This window comes from Passer domesticus, chromosome 6 (genome assembly GCF_036417665.1).
Source record: "Passer domesticus isolate bPasDom1 chromosome 6, bPasDom1.hap1, whole genome shotgun sequence".
NCBI classification, from domain to species: domain Eukaryota; kingdom Metazoa; phylum Chordata; class Aves; order Passeriformes; family Passeridae; genus Passer; species Passer domesticus.
The window spans coordinates 33987761-34010221 of record NC_087479.1 but is presented as its reverse complement, the minus strand read 5'-3'; the positions used below and the strand labels follow the sequence as shown (position 1 = coordinate 34010221).

Below are 22461 nucleotides of genomic sequence, written 5' to 3'. Positions count from 1 at the left end.
CACCAAAGATGGCGGCGGCCGCGCCCCGCCCCCGCCAGCCTGGCCGCCGGCCCCGCGGGCGCGTGCGCGCGCGGCGCTCTGGCGCGAGCGGCTCTATGGTGGCGGCCGTTGGCGCGGCGGCGCTTCCGGCGGGCGCGGGGGCCTGTGGGGGATCGCCGCGCGCCACTTCTGCCCGGCGGTGCTGAGGGAGCGGAGCCGCCATGGTGAGAACGGGACGGGACGGGGCGGATCGCCGCGGGCTGTGCCCGCCCGGGCAGCCTCCCCTTCCCCTCCGCTCCCTGTCCCCCGGGCCACTGCGGGCGGGAAGGCGGCGGGCGGTGGCGCGGGCCCGGGCGGGCGGCTGCACGTTGTGGCGGGGCAGGGCCGGACGGGGCGGGGGCACAAAGGCGGCGGCGGCGGCGGCGCTCGGGCAGCGGCGCGCTGCAGGCTCCCGCCCCTCGCCCCGGCAGCTTCGGCTCCTTCTCCGGGCGCCGCTGGAAGCCCAGCGCTCTCCCGCGAGTGCCGCCCGCCGAGCGGGCCGGCCTTAAATGGCTGATTGGCGCTCTCCGCGCCGCTTTCCCCGCTCCTCCCCTCGGCTCGGAGCAGCGAAAGGCGGGAGCTTGCCTCGGGGGGCTCCGGGAATGGCACGCTGAAGCGCAAAGGCCTCGCTATCCACGCGGTTTGTTGCGTTCGTGTAATAAATGAAGAGGCGCTGAAGCAAGTCGCTGCCGTGCGGTGGGAGGACAGCTGCCTGTCGGCTTGCAGAGAAGTTCCCGTCTGCCTGTCCTTGCTCCGGTGCCGTTGGCTTCGGCCATGATGAGCCCTGTCCCTGTTGGCCAGAGTGAAGGGTGGTCCTTAGACCCCTTTCTGCCTGGCCTGTCGATGTCTGCAGTGTGCTGCTGGGTGGTATTTGCATCACTGCACGTCTTACCCTTACACTATGTGTTTATCCTCCACTTTTATTGTTTCAGAGCGGTTTTTTTTTCTTTCCGCTTTATTGTCACACACACTACAATTGGTGGAAGCCTCTTTGGGCAGATGCAGTGTGGCTTTTAAGTCCTGCTGGTTTGGCTCTTGGCACTGCCTTAACCAGTTTTACAGGGCTCTGCCTTCAGTAGCAGGAGCAATTCTAAAGCGCTGCCTAGAAGTTTGAAATTGGTATAATATAAACCATGTGGTGTCTGTCTGTGTCCTGCTTAAAAGCAGCCAGTACAACTGTGCTTTTAAGGAAAACGCAAAGAAATTCAACATATGTATCATAATAACTGTCCATATTGGGCTTCTCCAGGTAACTGGTGCTCATGCAGAAAGGTTTGTGGATCTTCCCGTGTTTTGGTAATGTCACCTAGGCTCACGGGACAGGTAATAGTCAGAGGAGACTTCCCTCAGGCTTCTGAACCTGTCCTTTTTTGTACCTACGTGGTAGGACAGGACCAGCAATTTTATCAAATCAATTTTTTTTTCCTTTAAAGTAAAATAATGTCAAGTTCCCAAATTAATGTTTAAAAGCATTAATTCTACACTACATGTGATCCAAGAGTATTAATTTAAATATTTTTCTGAGCCAGTATCTGATAATGGATATTGTATAGTGTCTGAAGTGATAAATGGTTTAAAGTCAGAAGCACAAATTATTTCTGCTGTGAAGTTCTGAAGCAACTTCATGTGTGCCATGGCTTTCATGTGTGGCTCACTGATTTTTCTATAATCTGATTACTTGGATAATTTCAGAATTTATACATTCATTTAGCACTCCTCAGTGGCTATCTAATTAAAATGATGGTGCTGCAAAAATGATTTTATGGTAATCTTTGGCAGTTATTTGGACTCCCTGCCAAGAGATGCCTGTTCAAGTACAATGCACTTAGGAACAGCCAGATACCAGCCCTCCTTGGGGAATTCCCTTCAAATCAATCATCTGGCATACATGAAAGTGGATTTAAATTATCTACTCTCCTTTATATGATTTTTGTTGTTACAGTATGCAGCTCAGAATTCCCATTTTTTCTATTTCTGATTAGGAAAAGTCTTGCTCCTTCTTTTTCTCTGTGTAACATTTTCCTGAACTTCTCAGAATCTGCTACTGCTGTGTTGAGACAATTTAAATAACTGAAAACTATTCCAAGGATGGGAACACTGTCAGTTATGGGATAAGAATTTGTCCTGTTGTTTGGGTTTTTTTCCATTACATCCTAACATTTGCCATTTCTATTTTCTGTCACTGCTTTTCATGAGCACTGAATTCATAATCTTCACTAATTTCCAAAGTATGGGTCAGGATTTTTCTGTCAGCCACTGATTAATCTAAGCCAATGATGTCTGACTCTGCAGTTGCCCCTGAGTTGAGTGCTCACCTCGTATATTGGCACTGAAAATGTTGGATCCAACTAGCAGCTCTGGAGACGGCCATTTGGAGCATGCTTGCAAACTTTCTGTGGTGTGCAACCTGTTAATTAGATCACAGATTGTGTACACTTCAAAAATCTTGCTTCTTTGCTCAAATTACTTGCTGCAGCCAAGTGAAAAATGTTATGGAAATAATGGAAGCCACAGAGTGTACAGTCATCTAAGCTTTCCCTGCAGAAGAACAAGCTTATGGACTCCAACATTTGGAACAGTTTTCTGAGCAGTAATTACTGTTTAAGTAAACTCATTGAAGTGGGAAAAACCAGTACATCTGTTTTGCAAGAAATAATCTTGAGTGCTAAGTGCAGATTTATTGTATCATTGATGTTCCCTTGAAGTTAAATCAATAACTCAAAATAGCTAATTTAGTTTAAATCTTTCAGGTGAGACTGGCAGTGTGTTGAGTTTGGTCCCCTCATTGCTCTTTAATTGGAGCACTGAAAATTTTACTAACAGACTGCATTTGGAAATAAATAATTAAATGAACTCATGCCACAGCTCTTATACATTGACTTTATAGCTTTGCTTGTCTGTCTAAATAGAAACTGTTTCTGTGGTATTTTTTTTCAACACAATAGCTGCTTTTCTAGTGATTCTACGCATTTTAAAGTTCCATAAGGATTGATAGGACTTGTTGGAAACAAAACTTACTAACACACCTTATATAAATAGTAAATGCTATGTGGAAAATGCCTGTGTCCTTGATTGCTAGTCTAGTATTTTATTATTATGCTTCTTTTTACTCCTTCTTTCATATAAATAACCTAATTCAAACAAAAATCATTCAAAGTGTGCAAGTCACCTGTATTTTTGTATTTGTTTTCTTTTCCAGTCTCACACAATTCTACTTGTCCAGCCTACCAAGAGGCCAGAAGGCAGAACATATGCTGATTATGAGTCGGTGAATGAATGCATGGAAGGTGGGTGGATGCAAGCGTGGGAGTTAAAAACTGTTGTTAAATCCTATTTTTGACATATTCACAAACTTAGTAAGAAAATAAGTTGCTCTTCATGTTTTTCAAAGGTAATTCATAAAAACCCTCATGCTTTTAGCTCACTAATGTTCTAGCAAACTAAAACTAGTTATTATTTGTTTCTAAAACTTCCTTTTTCTATTAAATGTCTGGTTTTTATTTAACTAGATGAAACCACATCCAGTTTGGGAGATTAGATGATATTCTTTCTGGGCCCATGCAGCAGACTTGTTGCAATGCATTTCATTGCAGGATCAGCACTTAATTCTCACTCTTCCTAGCACTGTAAGGCAAAGATTGCTGCTGAAAATACTATATTAAATAAAGGATTGTGTGCAATTGATACATAACTTGCAGTCTCATAGCACATGTGCCAGAGTAAAGATCCTGCAAAACTTAGATACACATAATGAGCATGAAAAGAAGATTGAAATATTAGAGCTGTAGTTCACTTAATATTAATCTTGCAGGAGGTTTTCTGAGGCAAACAAAAGTATAATCAATACCATGCAAAGTCTCTGTGCTCATTTTAATACTACATCCTTCTCTAATCTATCTGAATTATTAGTAGACTAGTTTAAATGAATAAAAGTGCTTTAAATGTATATGCAGGTTTGTGGTGTCACTCTTAACTCAGTACCCAGTTTGACTCTTGGATCAAGAATGGTCATTCTTATGAGTTCTTCTGTTTCGCAGGTGTTTGTGCAGTAAGAGTATATGTTCTAATTGCTGTCTTAAAATTATTAGGAGTTCCAGATGTCCTTTGGAGCTTACTGCATGGAAAGTTACATATTTGACAGAATTAAACCTTTTTCCCCTAGATGATGAAAGCTTTACTTTCTATGCATCTTACCTGATTTTATACTGTTATGTTTCAGTGCAAATTGCTAGGAACAAAAGAATTTCAGCTCTAGAAAATTTGGTTGCTTTTACAGTGGTACTCTCTAAATTTTTATTTGTGGATCAAGAGCTGAAAAAGTTTCAGCTCATAGTCTTTTAATATTGCATGGTTAATCTTGTTTCTCTGTAGGAGTCTGTAAAATGTATGAAGAGCATCTGAAGAGAATGAATCCCAACAGTCCATCCATTACATACGATATCAGCCAGTTGTTTGACTTCATTGATGACTTGGCAGACCTCAGCTGTCTTGTGTAAGTTCAGTTGTACAAGTCCATTTCAGTGACTCAGGAAAGTCACAAGTCTTCCCTCTAAACCCTTCTGTGTGAGTTTAACATGATGCTGTTTTGTGTGGTTTTTAGCAGTAACTGTAGTGCAGCAGTATTGCAGCTGCCCTAGCAAGTTGCCTGGTCCAATTAAGTGCATAGATACAAGGTACCTCTAAAGAAGGCTTAGAAACTAAGAGTTCCACTTTGATTTTACTCACATTAAAGCCATCTGAAATCCAACAGTTAACTACAGCTGACTATTTTATTACTACGAGGATCTCTTTACATTTCCCTTTGTGCTGTTGGTACAGTTCCTCAAGAGGCAGAATGGTTACAGATTTTTTTCAGCTGAGAGCAGTACTTGTGGTAGAGTAGAAGGCTACAGAAGTGCATTGCAGCCAAAATTTTGTTTTGATCAAGATACAGCAAGATGAAAGTTTATCTAAGAGATTGAAACTAGCCACTAGTTTTAGGAGGTAGCAACTGTTTTCTAGGATAGCCTTGTGCCTTTCTTAATTAGGCTTCTAAAAGCAGTGTCATGCCAAATTCTACTTCAGCTTATAGTTTTCCACCAGATGGCACACATAGCACAAGGTGTAATAGCCGTGTCTTGTTCACAGAAATTTCCTGAAGTACTTGATGTCTGCTCTTGCTGTGTAGCACTATGAAAGGCTTTGGGGATGGAGGGTAGAAATCAGTAACTTTTCCTAAAAGTAGCATTTCTTACATTGCACTAGAACTACTGCTGTATGAACATACACTGAAGCTCTTTGTTTGGCCTTGATCCAGTCATGCTGGGGTTTAAATAGTAAGACTTCCTTAGAAACAGCATGCTTAGGGTTTTTTCCTTAGGTAAGAACTATGAATTGTTCTGGAATGAGTTAACTGGTGATTTTTACTTACCTTCTTACCACTGTCCATCTCACCCTTCTGTCAGAAATAAAAGTATATCAAGATTTAAAGACTGACCAGGACTTCAGTAGTTTTTGAATCATTCACTGAAAGTACCATCTTCATGAACAAAATATTACATAGGAGGATATGAATCTACACAGAACTTCATTCAGATTGCTTTCATTTTTCAGTCTCATTCTGTTTTAATTCAACATGCCCTGAGTAACTGAATTCTCTGGCCCTTGCTAGTGGACTGCTTTTATCTACTATCTTTGAATAGCAAAGAAAATGCATCTGTGGGTTCTTGTTTTCAGTTTGCTTTTTATGAAGTATCCTTGTTAGATGTAAGCTTGTCCTCAGTGCCAATGGCAAGAATCCCTTGTCATCCATCTGTGAGTCTGCCTTTGCTCCTGCAAAAATTTGATCTTAAAAATTTTCAAAAAAATTCCACACAGAAGTTGAACACTTGAAAACTTAAATAAATCTTTGAAGTAGTGATTGACTCATTAAGACAAATTAGATTGTTTCCTGGTGGAGCTATTTTTCTGCACGCTGAGCTCTAGAATACTAAGATTCTCTACTTGCTGTCTCCCTTAAGTATTTAAATGCATGAATTAAAATGTGAACACAGTGGTCTGGTCACTCAGTAGTGCTTGGAGCATCTCGTTTTGTTTCAGGCTCAGTCTGATCTGCTGGACAACTGTATTTTAGAGAACAGGTTAAATCCATGTGATAAGTGGCAATGCCCACCTACTTCTGACCCTACCTTCTACCTCACACACTTGAGGACAATTTTGTGAAGTTCTTCTGGTAGATGTACTACAGAGCAGGCTGACATTTTTGTTTCCTCTGCAGTTACCGTGCTGATACTCAGACGTACCAACCGTACAACAAAGACTGGATAAAGGAGAAGATCTACGTTCTCCTCCGCAGGCAGGCCCAGCAAGCCAGCAAATAATGGGGGCCCCATTGCTGCGTGGGTTTGGGGGGTTTGGACAACAGGTGTGTACAGAGTGTAGTGGTGAACGTTTTGTATTATAGTCATCCTGTTGCCATCTTGATAAACTCGTTAGCCAGGACGGAGTGTATTTTTAGAGATACAAGGATTTTGTTGGATTGGGATTTTTTTCGGTGTAAATGGGAAAGAAAGTACAACATCTTCAGCAGAGTTTTGGGTTTTTTTTCCTCCAGTTTGCTAATGGTCCTACCTTATTTGAACCCCTGGGGCTGTTCACATTGTACTTCACCACATTTGCTGTATGTGCCCCTCTGTGGGTTTTTTACATTCAGTTATGTCCTTGAGATGTCTTAATGGGAAATAAAAATCTACCCTTTAGTTAAACTTGAGTCCTCAATTTTGTGGTTCCTGACAAAAAATACAAATATTTTTTCCCTGTTATTCAAAGGATATGGCTTGAAAGGTCATGTGGACTGAACCAGCAGTTGTTTCCTGTATTAGAGAACAGCTCAAATTCTGCCTTAGTTTTGGTACTGTTTTTCCCTGAGCATCTTTGGGAAACACAGGAACCCTCTTGCACTGCACAGCTGATCTCTCTATGAGGCATTTTATATAGGTATGTCTGCTCTGGAATTGGTGATGGATAAGAGCAGGCTGAATGTATGACATGACAGGCCACTTGAATTAGCCTGATTACCATTTTCCCCCAAGAAAGGAATAGGCAAAGCAGATTGCTCCCATGAAAATCTGCCCCAACTTAATTTTCTCTTTACAGAAGATAAAGACTTAACTGTTTGCCCACATTATAAGTTATATCTGCCTCCATCTATCTTAAATGCTGATGTTGTTGTAATTTTGTTGTACTGAAAAGATTTGGATTGGAGGACACATCAGGCCAAAAAATAGAGCAGGTAGAAAGGAAAGGCTGGATTGGTACTCTGTGCCTTAAGAGTTTGCCTGCTGTAGGAACAGACTGTACCAATTACCCTTGACCAAGAGCAGTTCTGGGACTGACAGAGGAATGCACTTCTCTCCAGTGCACTTAACTTCCTAATACACATCAATAGTTTCTCCTGGACCTCACAGCAAATGCACTGGCTGAAAAGAATCTGAGGCAAACTGACTGTCTGTAGTAAAGCCTTAATGAAAATAGCTTTACTTAAGTGATAAGTAATAGCTGCCAAAGACTGGGAATCAAATCACTGCAGGGATATAAATTCTTAAAAAGAAACTGGGTAAGGATGTTAAATCTGTCAGCACAAATACAGGTTGGAGATTAGACCTACTAGCTCTAGAATTTATGGTGACCAGAAATAAATTCAATCTGCTAACATCAAAACATGCTTCCTTTGTAATGAATAGTGATTTTCAAAACATTGTAGGTCAGAAATATATTAGTACACTTAAGATTATTAAATCTGAAAATACTTGGGACATACAAGTTTTATGTCTGGCTTAAATACAGTAATACGTAGAATATTCACTATTGCCCATATAATAACATTGAGATTTAATACAAGCAATGTTATTTTAAAAGCTTCTATAGTGTATGCTCCTGAATAGCACATACTAAAATAGTGTGTTTTCTGCTAACATGTTTGAGGTTAATTTCAATTTTTTTTTTGTAAAATTTCCAATATTCTCTTGGATGCAATTTTGCAGTCTTTAAGACAAATAAGCATTTACCTCATTCTGTGGGCTTGCTTTCAATTTAAGAAAAGCCAGCAATGTGATCTCTTTCCTTACTGTGAAAAGCACAAAGGAGTATGCTGAATCTTTAGTAATCAGGCACTGGAACACAGCACAGCTCTTCCTTCAAAGGTACCTTATGTTTGGTCTAATTTAAGAAAATCTGCCTTGATTTTGGCTCTACTATGATAACTCTGCAAACTCAGACCAGTAACCAAGTATAAAATACAAATTTCTTATATTAGAGCAGAAAATAGGAAGAAAGTACTTTAAAGGAGATGCTTTTTGAAAGGGACTTCATGAAGATAGGATTTTTAGTGTTTTGGAAAGCAGAAGGTTTGCAATCTTTAACTTAAAGGTTAGTTAACTTTTTTTTTAAAAAATATACAAACTGCTGTGGTCATTTCACTAATGGAAGTTTTTACAGAATTGGAAAATACAAGTAAGTAGTCCTTTCATACCTTTGGAGCCAGATTTGGCCTTCTGCAGAGAGAAAAGTGTGGCCTGTAAGCCACTTTAGAAGAAGGGACTTGGGCATCATCTCTTTTCGTCCAGCTACAGGTATTTTTTTCTTTTTCTGAAGTAAGCCACTAGTTAAAACTAGTGCATAGTTCTTGAGCTGCAGTTTTCCATAATCCTTAACTGCATTTTACTCTATTAACTATGAAGCAATAGATTTGCTGCTGAGCTGAGCAGCTGACCAAATACACTGGAAGGGAGAAAAAATGCTACAGTATCCAATGTGCAACAAGCTAGAAAGAAGAATCTGGAAAGTTGTCTCCCACTAACCACCTGGTGCCTTCAGAAATTTAGTAGAGAGGGTTATGAGCACTTGGAAACTCCTTACATGCTAGTAGGCTGGCACTCTAGTAATGTAGGCTGTTCTAGCAGACTCTGAACAGTGACTTCACTTGCCTTCTTTATTCCTACTGAGTAATGGATGGCACAGGGCATGTAGTACCTCCTGCAGTTGCACTTGTCCTCAGAGGCATCTGCACTTTATTAGCAAGATACTGATAATTGCCCAAGTTCAATTACTATAAAAATGAGGTTCAGTAGCAGCATTTTGCAGGTAAAGCAATAAAAAATTGGTGTGATTACAGAAAGTGTGTCAAAAAGAATCTGTCATCCCATGCATGCTTTGCCTGAAGCAAATTATCTGGTGCTTCTTAGGTATGGATAGATACAAGTAACTGTGCTGGTCATGCCTGCCGCAGTGTGGGAGTAAATGACAAAGGAAATTAATTGGCTGCTTCTGCAGGAGAGTGGTACAGTATTTTAAAACGGGGATTAAGAATGGAATCCAGAGACCTAGTATTTCAAGTGTGTAGAAATACTTAATTTTTTTTAAAGCAAGTCCATTAAGGAAGCCTAGCCTCAGACCAAGGAGCTGAATGAGCTGTATGCCAGGATTGCAGAGGAATTGAGGTTCTTGCCTGACTTCTCCTTGCCTTGTGGAGCCATGCTGCTTCTTTGCTAATCAGAGACTTGGGAAGTCCTCCCACAGCTTCTGCACTGCCTGCCATGGACTTCAAGTTGAGACATGACCAGACTGGCACAAATAATTTCTTGGCAGGGCTGTTCACTAAGCAAATAGTAGGGTGAAGTTACATGAGGTGACTGAGCTGAAGTAGCAGTTCCCTGATGTTGAAAGGCCTAATTCTGCTTCACACTATTGTAGAAAAGGGATACTGGGTGTTGTGGGGAAGGGGAGAACAGGACTGCTAGCCAGCACCAACAAGCAGAGCAGCTGGTCACTTAAAAAAGCCCAAAACCTGATATTTTGAGAACAAGGACAAGCATGGTAGATAAATTGGTGAATATATAAAGCACCCATTTATCTACCATTGCAAGCTCCTGCCAGTCAGTAATGCACTGGGTCAGGGAGTAATCCCACTAAGATTAGAATGTGAGTCGTGTTTGACACCACAATAATACCAGGATCATTCTTACAGGAGTCCCACTCTGCAGCCTCCTTCAGTATGCTGAAGGAGAATTGTGAAAAGCAGAATTGAGTTTGCTTTCCTGCTCTGAGGGTGAAATAATAAGCTAGGTAGTTAAAATACTTGTATGCTATTGCTTCCATCATCAAGTTCTTTTAAAATAGACTGAAATCCTGACATCCATCACAATGCATTATAACCACAGCAGGAAAGTAGCATCATTGCTAGATCGGTCTGTTCTTGTGCTTATCACCATTGGCAATGTACAGTGGAGGGAAAAAGTAGTACTTGTTATCTTCCTTAGTAACTAATAAACCTGTTTACAGCAAGGAGACTTGACTACCCACAATATTTTCAAGGCTGAAATATTTTTTGACTTGCACTAGAAAAGGGTAAGTTGTAAGGTTGCTGGTTGGGTTCTCATTATCATATTCCAAGCAATTTGTGCTGGTTCATGATGCACCGAAAGCAAGGTTGCTTCTTAGGATGACTTACTCTCAGAGGGAAGAAGGGAAAGCTCCAGCTACCTGACTTTGGAGTATACAAACAGTTATGTACATTTACAATCCCCACTGAGTAAGGGTCTGATTGTACTGGAACTCAGCTACACTGAAAACTCAATCCATCAAAAAAAACCTAATAAACAGAAAAATCAAGAGTAGCTGGGTTACAAGTGCAAAATAATTAAAACCTCCTGGTTTTTCAGTTGCTATTAATCTGGTGTTTTCTAGACCCTGGTGAGCATTGAAACAAATTGGTTTACCATTATCATCGGTTGAGGGGGGCAGGGAGTTTCAGTTAGCAATTGTCCAGCAGGAGATGGGCTGTGGGTGAGGCTAAAGATTCTCAGCCTCAGTGAGCATCTGAGCCACTCATGTTAAGTACCCATTGGCCTTTGAAGTCTAAAAGTGTGGACTTCAAGGTAAAATGATAAATAATTTGTACTAGCTATAGATAATCAACAAGAGTACATCTGTTAAAATAGAAAATTAATTTTGCACCTCTGTCGTACCAGTCAATTCTCTCAAGTTTTCCACACTGAGTGTATTGTCTGCTATAATTTTACTCAGTGTTGTCCAAACACAAGGTACCATTCATGGAAACAGCAGGGGAATGAATCTGCCACTGAAACTCACTGAATGGAGATGCTCAGCTTTGCATAGTACAAGGCAGCTCTCTAGTATCACCCACTAATATATGCTTCTTCCTCTCTATACCTGAAAGGATTAAGGTAAAACCTGTCTTGATTTGTCATAGGAAAGCATTAGATTGTAGGAATTAGTTTTCTCATTACGGTAATCCGAACTATGCCTGTAGGAACACTATCTGGATGAAGTTTAGGCATAGCTGCAATTCATAGGTTTTATTCAAAGTCTTTGTGCTGAGTTTGCAGTGACACACAAGTAAAACTTGCATGCTGCATATGCCTGCTCTGCACTGTTCCTGGTGAGCATTAGCAAGGGTTTTGTTACCAATTTTGTACACACCTGAGTCATCTGCTGCTGCACCCCTGCAGTGTCCCCACAGTGCCCAGCCAAGACTGTTACTGTGGGCTGTTGTGTGTGTCAGTGACATGCACACATCTTCTGGAACTCTGTAGCTGCTGCCTGCCTGTGGCTGCCCCAGGTAAGTCAACAAGAACCTCAGAGGTGAAAAATGTGGCAGTGTGCTTGGAGGCTGTAGTGTCTGGGCTCTACCACTGCCTAGATCCAACACTTGTGTTGCCCTGATCTCTAATGCACTGGTGCTTCCATCTGGTGCATTTCATTGCTGCTTCTGCATCACTTCATTAGCCATGCAGGAAACACGCTCCCAAATTTAAATTATTTTCTTAGTTACCATGGGCACTGGGTTACACACATACAACACAAATCTGCTGCCCTGAGAGGTGGGGAATATCCATCCTTGGAGACATTCAAGACTTGACAGAGCACTGATCTGATTAGATCCATTAGACCCACTCTGAGCAACATTTGACTAGATGACTTCTGGACCTCTCTTCCAATCTAAATTATCCATCATGCTATTGGAGTCACTACTAGAAAATCCCATGTCATGAAAAATGAGAAATCTGAGTCCCTACGCTGACCAGTTTCACCCAGCTGCTCAAACTCAGTATTCCCCAGGCCCTGAGGACAGTGCTGAAAATGGTAAGCCATCATGTATTCCTGAGTGGATTTGGGTGACAAGAGTAGCATTCACTGGGCTACAGAAAGTATAACTGCTCCCCAGTGATAAAGACAAGGTGCAGAAGAGTAAAATTTGATTTTGTTCTCATATTCTCTTCATGTGAATGAAGGTTCACATGGGACACTGAGAATAATGCCTTGCCACAGATGTTAAGTTCCTAGAGGTCATCAGACTTGCCACCCAGATGCAACCCTCCATACTCCCCACACCTTTCCAGATTTCAAGTTAAAGAAGGAAAAAATATATAAAAGGCCTCAGAAATATGTTATGTAGTATTATGGAGAGCTCAGAGGCACTGCAAAATGCCAGGGAAAAGTAAGAAGCAAGCCATACATAGCAATGGAGACAAAAGCAATTGCACCTGTGCTTCCACACCAAGCCCCTCATCTGAGGCAAAGGCATCTTCCGGCAGTATCAAGTCATGTACTTGCAAGGGAAAGTGGAAAGTCTATGCTGCCAGAGATAAACATAAACCTTGCTTCACATTTCTTTTTAAACTATGGCTATTTTCAGGTTCAAAAAGGAAATGAGGGGCAGGGGGTAATTTCTTTATCTCTCAATACATTAGCTTGGTCCCCAAGGGAATTCTTAGCTTGTACATCTATTCCACTGGAAGGCAGTAGAAGCACTGACCAGAACACAGCAAACAGAGTCAGTGTTCAAATCTTCTCTTCAAAGTGCATTCCTCAAATCCAGAATTGTTTCTTCTCCATCCTCACAGTCTCTAGAAATTTAGCCAGTGCCAAATCTGTGCTGTTTTCCTTGCCTGGCTTGCAAGGGTCTTCTTTCTCATTTCATTAGTATCCTTCTAAATTCTGGGCCAAGTCAGTTTAATTTCAATTTCTATTTACTTTATGTTTCTCCCCTGCTAATGCTAGTAGTTTTCTCCAGGTTTTCCTGTCTGTCTTTGAACATAGTTCAATGAAATAACCATTGCATCAGCTGCCCCTGCAGCTCCAAATGAAGACTACCAGTCTTTCATACCATGGTAATGATATTGCTTTAGTCTTAACCAGGAATTAATCATTCATTGCCCTCCAAAATTGCATGTTTTGTTTTTGTGTTTACAACACAATTGTTCAGTGTACCCTCTATTCCTTGCCTCTATCATATCCAAGTAAAAGCACTCATTATTCATGCAAAATTCAATAACTTCAACTAGAAAGCTTAAGAAAGAAACATATGAGAATAACCAAGTATTTGATCTTAATGCAGACATTCACCTCAGATATTCCAGGGAACTCAAAACTTGTCTGAAATAAGCAGAGCTTGTCTGAAATAAGCAGAGTAAGAGCTACATTTAACTGTGTTGCTCTGTTTCTTGGCAGAAAGGGACCCAAATCAGGTCAGCCATAGCTCCAGGAGGTATTTCCCTTCTGAAAAGTCCAAGGAAAAACAGGCACCTCCCTCCATCTTACAATTAATGGACTAAACATTTTGATAGCATGTTGCATAAGCCAGGCAGCTCTCTGCTCACTGCCTTCACTGTCTGTCTCACTCCTCAGACCCCCTTCTCCTTGCTGCCTCAGCAGCTCACTTAGAGCCCCACATGCCTCTCATGAGGGAACAGCAGCCAGTAGGGCTTTTATCAGCCTTCAGCTGCCCCCAAAGACACCTCAAATAACACAGCTTAAGCTCCATAAAACTGACTTCTCTGTTTAAACTATTTCTATAGAAAATTCATGACTACCTCCAGGCATGCTGTCTTTAGAAGTTAGACATCACTCCAACCTACTTGCAGGGAAAATAGAGATCCAGCATCAATGTATCTGACACATATTATGATGGAAAAAAGTACCTGTGTGTCTGGTCCAGACTCTCCCTTGACTCCTGGAAGAAAGTAAGAGTAAAATGCAGGTCTCAGCCCCATGCCAGCTGAGCAGTTTAACAAGCACTTTGATGCAGTTCCTCCTTTTCCCTCCTCACTCATGCATTGACCTAACTGATAATCTCCTGCTCTACCTTTATCAAAAATCTGATACTCACCCTAACTAGCAATAAGTAGTGCTAATTAGTTAATGCGGAGCATCCTCAGAGAATGGAAACACACCTTCTTCCTATTTACTTAGCTAAGCCTATTTATAAAGAGAAATTATGGCTGTTAAATGTAAGGATAACAGCCTTGCCTCAGGATGTCAGTGCATCAGAAGTAACTGAGGGTCCTGAGAGTGTTTTGGGAGAGGGAACCATACAATTGCCCTTTTCTTAGGCTTTTCCCTAGACACTTGGTGTAGGCCATTGACAGGAACAGGTTAATGGGCTTTGTGGCACTTGTATCTCATCAGATATTCAGAGGAACTCTGATGTTGGGGGGGTTTTGCTGAATGTTTTTTATTCACTTGGCAAACATCTCCTACAGATACTTTTCAGGGAAGATGAAAAGGTTTATGCAAACCTAAGGTAGAAAGGTAGTGTTTTTTTCCATGTCCTTTCCATATATTTTCCTCATTGTTTCCACAAGGTTGATGTTTTGGGCATGACGTCCTGAGAATGAGACCTGGTGATGATGTAACTCTAGCTGATACTGTTTAGGAGCTGTTTCCCCTTGGGCTTCATGAAAACTCAGAAAATACTTGCCCCAGAACGCAAGTGGTGCAATAAATGAGTTGAAATATATACTTCATGACACTGGGTAGTTTTTAAAGTGACCCTTAACATGGCAGATAACCTTTTTTTGTAAACTTAAATGTAATTAATAATACTGATTTAGCCACATCTGCATTCCTTTGAAGTCTAATGTTTCAGCACTCCTGCAATTACTTCTCCAGATGAGTTCTAGGGGCCTTGGCAATTGCTTGCTGCTCCTATTTTGATCCTATGCCTTAGGAGTTTAAACTCAGTTATAGAAACTCCATCTGAGTCCATTTAATGAACTACATGAATCAGAGACCTGCAATAAAGCCCAATTAGAAATGAGTGCACAGGGAATATTGATCTCCTTAAAACCTTTTACAGCTTTCAGGATCTGCCTGGTCACTCATCACTGCAGCAGGCACTGGCCCTTTCCTGCTGGTTCCCTTTCACTCCCTTGCTAGGATTATGGTCAGATTAAGATGTGATTGAACAGATCAGCTGGTGGGAGCCCTGGGCTATGAGGGAGAGCCCCCGGACAACCCTTCTCACACATGCTCACAGTCCTCTGGGTTCAGGTTTTACTGCTAATTCATAGGGAATTCGTACAGCAGTGCCTGCTTTTTCTGTGAGCAGCACCAAAAAATCATCTGAGATTTTACCGTCCTTTTTACTAATGAACATGGTGTCTGGAGGCTCTTGAGCTCACAGAGGTCACAGCTGACAGCATTACCATGGAAAGCACACCCATGAAAGGGTCCTGTAAACTCCCCTCACTCAACAACCTTCAGCCTTGTTTGCAGTACATTACAGGATAAGAACCCCTGTGGTAATGAAGGACATGTTATTCAAACGAGACAATTGAATAAGGAGTTTAAGAAGTGTGCATTAAAGGAGATTTGTGGCATCCTAGCCAAAACACCACTCAAAGTCAGATGATTTCAGACTCTTCCAGGCTGCACCCCAGATGATGTATGGTGTCCAGAAGCCTATATCCAAAGGGTATAGGTGGGATTTGAATCATTTGGATCATTCGATTTTTGGAATTATAAAAGTCTCTGTTCAGTTGTTGTCCAAAGCTGGATACACGTCAGATATGCACATTTCAGTCTTCACAATTCAGGATCTGCTTCAACACCCTCACAGAAGCACTCCAGTCTCAGCTGTGTTCAGACCACCTGTGTGAGAAAGTGCTAAGGGAACTCATAAACAAAGTGTTCCTCCATTTTGCTTGCTTTGATAAGCATCCTCCAAACACAGCCATTGCAAATAAATAGAAAGACAAGAGCCAAAGCTTTCTCTGTTTCACCAATCTGTATAGGCTTGTCTGGGACTGGCAAGAGGGATTAAAGGACAAAATATTGAATGTCTTATGATGAGGGTCTTTTGAAATCCTTGGTGTGGAAAATCTGAGGATGACCTGCACCAGAGGGAAAGTAATTACAGTTTTCTAGTAGCAGCTGGGATATTTACAGGAAGGTCTTTCATTCCAGGCACTGTTCCAAAGGCTGTTTATAAGCTTGAAATTAAATAGTTGCTGAATAAAAATGCAAAGTAATTCCTGAAGTAATCTTGGGCTCCAGGCCTTGCTCCAGAGACTGAAAGCTCTTCAACCACTAGGTTAGAACCATACATCCTTTATTCAAACCAAGCTTTATTATCACAGTAAGTCCGAAGTAGAAGAGCTTTAGCAGGCAGAGCTAACAGCTCCACCTTGGGAAACCCCAGTTTCCCAAAGAGTCTGTTCCTGTTCTGATGCACTGCACTGGTACAAGGGTGGGGGTGATTCCTGCCAGCCACACGAGGTACAGTGAGCAGCCCCCTCCTATGGATTTCCCTAGCAGGAAAGCCACAGCACGAGCTTTGTGGCAGCCCTGGGGGATTCACACGCAGCAGGTGCTACAGATGTCCCTGGGCAAAGGGGCTCCAGCTGCGCTGGCAGCTGCTGGTCCTGCCAAGGGCTCTGGGATGCTGCAAGCACCCACCGCTGACCCAGCTGTATCCTGTGTTAACCTGGGAAAGAGAAGCTGCGAAGACAGGTAGAAGCCAACTTTTCTACAATCCTGGTGCCCCGGGCTAAGCTCGTCTCTGATTTGGGTACCTGGCTTACACGGGTGCCAGGCTGCTGTAGGTCATGGCGCTATTTATTTTCGACAAGATCAACATGAAACTGGGAGAGGAGAAGTGGAAGAGTTCTGAAGAAATAGAGACCTCTTCCCTCTCAGGACAGGATTTGTGCTCTAGAGCTTTCTCAGACTCTTCAGCATGAGCTCAGTCCTTGCAGATATCTGACAAACTCCTGCCATTAAAGTTTAGAGTAAGCAGAGGTGATGTGTGACACGTTAAATGTTGCTAATGAGCATCAGGTGTTTGCAGGGAAAAATGGCTCCTCGTCTTAGATATGGTAATTATTTAAAAGATCTATTTAGCATTTAGATTGCTTGGGGGGAAAAGAGCTTGGAAAAGTTGATTGCCTTGAAAAATGCTCCGGTACCAAGTGGCTCTCTTTGAACATTGCTTTCATCTCCTCAGAAAGAAAGCAGAGGAGACACTTCATCTTGGGGCAATTAGAGGGACTTTGACATCATTGTCCTTGTAAACAGCGTTACAACAGGCAGCCTCCAGTTAAAGAACCGTTTAGGAGAGATAAAATTGAGAGATTGAACAATCTGCACTGAAGCTCTGAGAGGAGCTGGGAAAGTACAGCTTGAACATTCCCACCGTAATTCCACCCCACGCAGAAGACCCTTTGGTACATTTTTAGACTTTGCCACACCTGTTGCATATTTAATTCTCCATTTTCATCAACAGGCTGCCACATCATCAGCTCTCACACGCTGAGTGATTTAGCCTAAACAAACCTCAGTGATTTAGCCTAAACAAACCTCAGACCTACTTCAGCACTTCCCTGTCTATTGCTTTTCTGCTTGCCACAACACTGGGAACAACACTGCATGTCTTCAGCAGGGGTGAAATGCCAGCCATCACCTTCAAAACACACCAGCATTGACATGATTTCTGGCTTGCTCTCATTATATGTTGGGAGGACTGGGAAACAAGGTATTTTGGTGGGTAAAAACTTCACACAAACTTTGGTGAACTATAAAATATGTCATCTCTTCAAATAAACTGTTCTCTGTACTTTATATGCAGGTGTCCCTCTTTGAAACTGCTGTGGGCACTTCCAAACTACAGCTTTGCTGCAAGGCCAGTTCTGTACCCAGCTGCTGGAGGGAAGCCAATAGCAGAGAGCAGCAGGTCCACAGTGCAGAACTACACAACCACCAGGAGACCCCATGGCAGCCCCAAGGGGCAATGACAAGAAATGCCAAGGCGGGAGGTGAAAAGGGGCCTCAAAAGCTGGGATGAAGCCTGGAATGCTCACAATCACTATGCTCGCAAGGAGCTCAGGCTGCTTGAGAAGGGCACACTGAAATCCACCCATCAGCTGAGACTGGGATGGGGAAAGGCAAAGCAGCCCTGAGCTCTTGAACAAAAAATTCAGGGAGAAGAGCCATTGGGAAAAGAAAGTAGACATACCTGGAAGTGCAGAGGGATTCATGGGTGGCCTTTTGGGTCAGTGAACCCATTTTGTTCATTTCAGGCTCATGAATTTGTGCCTCCCCCAGGCACTGGCCAGCTCATCAGCCAGCACACTGCTGCTGTTACTGCCAAGCTCAGCTCTGCTGCAGGCAATGGTAACTGTACTAGTTTCCATGGAAATCGAAGAGAGAGAAGCTGGTTTCCACCAAAATCACATTCAAAACACAATTTTGTCCCAAGTGGATTATTTTGTTATCTTTGCTCTCATTCTTGTTTTTTCCTACCATGCAGTACAGATGAAACTGAATTTATTTTAACAACTCAGATTTGTAAAGCACAGTTTCATCAATAAGTCAAGCAGAAGTTGCTATTTCCATTCAGATGGGATGTTTGAAAATAAGGCAAGTCTGAACACTTCACCAGTGTCATTTTCAGCACAGAAATACTACCTTGTTCTGGCCTGGTTTTAATTACTGGTCAGTCACTGGTGAGATTTAAGCAGTATTTCTCAAACAGATGCAGATCAGTCAAAAAACCAAAAGGTTGTTCACTTCCCTCATGTCCCCAGGCTTCCCTTGCCCCGTGGCTCTTTTGCAACATGCTGCAGCAAAGAAACATTTTTTAACACAGCTCTAGACTATATCACAGCTGTTTGCAAAACACCTTACAGAAACAAAGCCCTAAAATGGGGATGGCTGCTACCTTGCACCCCAGCTGGGAGAGTGATGGAAAGGCAATGCCTCCTGTCCACACATGGGCACAGAGTTCTCCACTGGAGAAGCAGAGCCAGAAGCCCAGCATGCTGCAAATATCCTGTTTATTTTCATAGGGCACTGTACTGCTGATTTTTTGCCACTATAGAAGCAAAACAAAGACATTGAAAACAAGTTTTGTTTCAGGTAGATCTAAACATCTAATTTCAATATTTGCAGTTCTCCAGGACTTATCTGCTGCTGTTTAAAGTTCTCACAAGTCACGATGAAGGAATGCATCTTAGGCCCCCTAAAAGGGAGGGATACAGGAGCTTTTCAGCCTCTGTCTGAACGCTCACCAAGAAGTGGAGACTAAGAGAAAAAATGCAGGGAATATGTTAGGATGCTTGCCCGAGGGAACAGCAGCAGTCAGGTTTTCAGACGCTTCTGAACTTAGAATGTACTTCCAAAATGCTGAAGAAGTCCAGTTAGAGGACTAGAGATATCCCCTTCCACACACCCTGCAGCTCAACAGCAGAGGGTCTTGAGAATTAAGAGATCTTCTCATAAGGGCTCTGTATCAAGCAAATACCTTTTAACAAATTGCAGAAAAAGATGGACCCTTAGCACCTAGATTTGTTACTGAATGCAGCCTGGAGAATACCTCTATTTCTAAGAAAACCATCTGCTTTGTAAGCTCTCAAATAAAGTATTTGAGTATTTTAAAAAAACAAAACAAAAAACAACAACAAATCCAAACAACACTTGATTTTCCTTTTTACTAAAATCATCTCCTGCATTTGACCCAGCTGTATGACTGCTGTGGACATGGTGTTTCTAGGTTTTCGGCCTCCAGCAGAGAAATTACTTCCCTATAATTCTTCCCACATGATGTTCTAGTCTCTTTTGAGGCACCTGTTTCTGCTCCAAACTCTTCTCTCTGTGTCAGACCACTGCATGTCTGACCCTATCCTCCTCAGAGGGTAACCCACCCCTCACCCATTTCTCCTTCCCTCCCAACCCCCCCAGTCTGGCTCTTCAGAAGATCAAAACCCTATCATATTCCTAGGCAGGACTAAAGAAGTCTCCCCAGCCATCATTACAGCCTGGGAACCTCCTGGTTTCTAGGGCACTTTGGTGGTCATCACTCAGGGGGTGCAAGGCAGGGCTCCAGGGACACAGCCCAAATATGTCCTGCTACAAGAGCAGCACTAGAGAGAAAGCCCCAACTCTTCTCCTTTTTATTGAGTTCCCACGACACTCAAACATCAGCATGGGTAAGCAGTGGTTCCCCCCACACCAGCTGATTTCCAGCATATCTTCACCCTCCTTCCTCAGACAGATGTTCTGGCACAGCTGCTTTCTGTACAGTCAGACCCAGCTGATCCTAATTTGAAAAAGCCTCTGCCAGGTGAATTGGCAGGCTGTTAAGCCTTAATTTTAAACTCAAAGTCTCCAAATTGGCTGGCTAGACTTTCTTTTTTCTCTCTTTTTTTGCCCTCTCTCTTGTTTTTTCTTCTATCTCTTTTTCTTTTTGCCCTCTCTTTTTGTTTAAAATAATATGAGGTTAGAAAAGCTTACCAGCCTCCTTGGGGAGTCACAATATTTGAAGTCAGCAATGCACATGCTAGGAAACATCTGTGGGTGGTGATGCTTCTTTGCCCTCAAGCCAGAAGCAGAAGAAAGGTCTTTGGGAGGATTACATAAAAAATAGGCAGGCTGCTAGCTTAAGGAAAATATCAAGGAGGGAGTAAGAGGAAGAATTAATTCCCCACAACCCCAGCTATTTCTTTCAGCATGAAAGTCAGCCCATAAAGTGCCAGGAAGGATACCTGTCTCCCTACCCAGCTGGAAGGACTATTCCAGTCCCTTTCAACTGGCACACCCCTGTATCCTAGAAGGATCTCTGCCTGCTCCAGCAGCATCCCCCCGAGGCAGCCCATAAACCCATGCAGAGAACTGGAGTATGTGCATCTGGGAACAGCCCCAGTGAGAGACAGAGCAGGGGACCAGGCAAGAAAGGATGCTCTTCTCCAGTAGAGGAAGAAAAGGGGAATAAGAACAGGCTGAAACACTTATTTCAAAATGGATTTTATTCCAGGCATTAAACAGATTCTGGCACATGCTTTTTTTGAAGAAAAAGGAAAACAAATCTGGGTTCCACATAAATTACATCTGGCAAAGTGCAACTTACAAGTGAGTGGGAAAAATAAACCTTTTGAATCTGATTTCTGTACAACAGTAGATTCAGCTCCTCTTAAATAAACTCCCATTGGTCCACAGCACAGGAAATTACATTGGATGCTCTGATACAGTAACAGCTTTCTTTTAGGGTATTACCAATGCAAATTCTGTCTTGACAGTCTAGGGGGCTGTTTAAAGTAAACAGGAAAACAAGGGTGAGCAGCTGCTTGGTCTGACTGTTACAGCCAGTTTGCTTGGAGAAATCCTGACACCTGTTACAAAACATGGCAGTGGGTGGACCATGGGGAAAAAAGTAGAGATAACCTTGTTCTTCCTTCCCTTCAGTGCAAGGGAAATGTAGAGTATGCTAATACTGAGTTTGAACAAGACCTTGTTTATTCCAAGAAGAAGTTCAGTTTGCCCACACTTGACAGCAGCCTTTTGTAATGTACCTCCTTTTCAGCAACTGCTAAAATACAGTGGAAACCAACAGCTTCCAAAAGATGATGTGTGGGGAGGCCTGAGTTGAGCTAAAGCAATGCTTTAGCTGACAGAAGGGTGAGCAGTTGGGAGGTGACCTCAGGTGAACATGTCCAAAACCAGGTAGAATTAAAAAAATGAAGCTCCAAACTCCACAAGCAATTTGAGTTACTGACATCTAGCACATGTCCACCTTTGCCCTTTCCTCCCCCAGACCACGGCACCTGAAGCAGTGTCCCATCTTCAGCAGCCCCAGCTACAGCCCAAAAGGATGCCAGTTCACACTCTGCCAGGAGAGCAGTAGGAAGAGAGGCACGAATCAACACAGCCAGTCCAGGTATGTGTGCCCCAGGAGCAGCCAGCAGCCTCCAGCATGGGGCCAAACACACAGCCAAGGGCAGCAGTCATCGTGCTGACAAGAGCCCTTTGAACTAGGGCTGGCCCAGAGCTTGGAGACTGTAAATGAGCAGAGCTTCTGTGGTCTGCAGCAGTCAGGAGCATTGTTTGTAGAGGAGCTGGGTCCTGGTCCCAGAGTGGTTATGGAGGAGGAACTGCAAGAAAGCTGCACACACACGGTGGGAGCAGGGAGGAAGGAGGCAGTACCTGGTAGAGGAGTGAACATGCTGTTAGCTGCAACACATAAGCTGCTGGAGAGAGAAATGGGGGGGAGGGCAGAGGGTCCACTTAGGCTGTGTTTTGATGAAAACATGTAATCCTTTCACACTTTCTTGTATACAGAGCTTACAAACAGTACCTGCTCAGTGGCCCTTCATCTGTCTTTGCATCAATATT

General features: G+C 42.7%; 2 protein-coding genes and 2 long non-coding RNA genes across 8 annotated transcripts in view; 2 read left to right on the top strand and 2 right to left on the bottom strand.

Moving 5' to 3' along the window:
- Positions 1 to 73: 73 nt before the first annotated feature.
- Positions 74 to 6761, top strand: ERH (ERH mRNA splicing and mitosis factor). Its single transcript, XM_064424360.1, has 4 exons — positions 74 to 203; positions 3218 to 3305; positions 4390 to 4510; positions 6275 to 6761. The coding sequence occupies exons 1-4, from the start codon at positions 201 to 203 to the stop codon at positions 6375 to 6377; spliced, it is 315 nt and encodes a 104-aa protein (XP_064280430.1). The 5' UTR covers positions 74 to 200; the 3' UTR covers positions 6378 to 6761.
- On the bottom strand, positions 211 to 14239 carry LOC135303087 (uncharacterized). Of its 2 annotated transcripts, none has more exons than XR_010364612.1 (3): positions 13998 to 14239; positions 2334 to 5197; positions 211 to 1394 (listed from the first exon to the last, which is right to left on the bottom strand). It is a non-coding gene; the product is annotated as an uncharacterized LOC135303087 (long non-coding RNA). The 2 variants fall into 2 exon arrangements; XR_010364611.1 differs by having other exon boundaries at positions 211 to 4132; positions 4213 to 5197; positions 13998 to 14227.
- Positions 14240 to 16425: 2186 nt separating this feature from the next.
- On the top strand, positions 16426 to 19263 carry LOC135302125 (uncharacterized). Of its 2 annotated transcripts, none has more exons than XR_010363823.1 (2): positions 16426 to 17830; positions 17924 to 19263. It is a non-coding gene; the product is annotated as an uncharacterized LOC135302125 (long non-coding RNA). The 2 variants fall into 2 exon arrangements; XR_010363824.1 differs by having other exon boundaries at positions 16426 to 17838.
- A 1817-nt stretch (positions 19264 to 21080) lies between these two features.
- GALNT16 (polypeptide N-acetylgalactosaminyltransferase 16) overlaps positions 21081 to 22461 on the bottom strand; it is a 73522-nt gene continuing 72141 nt past the window's right edge. For all 3 annotated transcript variants that reach the window (XM_064424326.1, XM_064424327.1, XM_064424328.1), the window contains one exon: positions 21081 to 22272. The gene's annotated coding sequence lies outside the window, so the exon portion shown is untranslated. The remainder of the gene's footprint in view (positions 22273 to 22461) is intronic.

Coding starts and splice junctions, on each gene's coding strand:
- ERH (XM_064424360.1), top strand. Junction 3,306..4,389: donor GGTGAATGAATGCATGGAAG/GTGGGTGGATGC, acceptor GTTTCTCTGTAG/GAGTCTGTAAAATGTATGAA. Junction 4,511..6,274: donor GCAGACCTCAGCTGTCTTGT/GTAAGTTCAGTT, acceptor TTTCCTCTGCAG/TTACCGTGCTGATACTCAGA.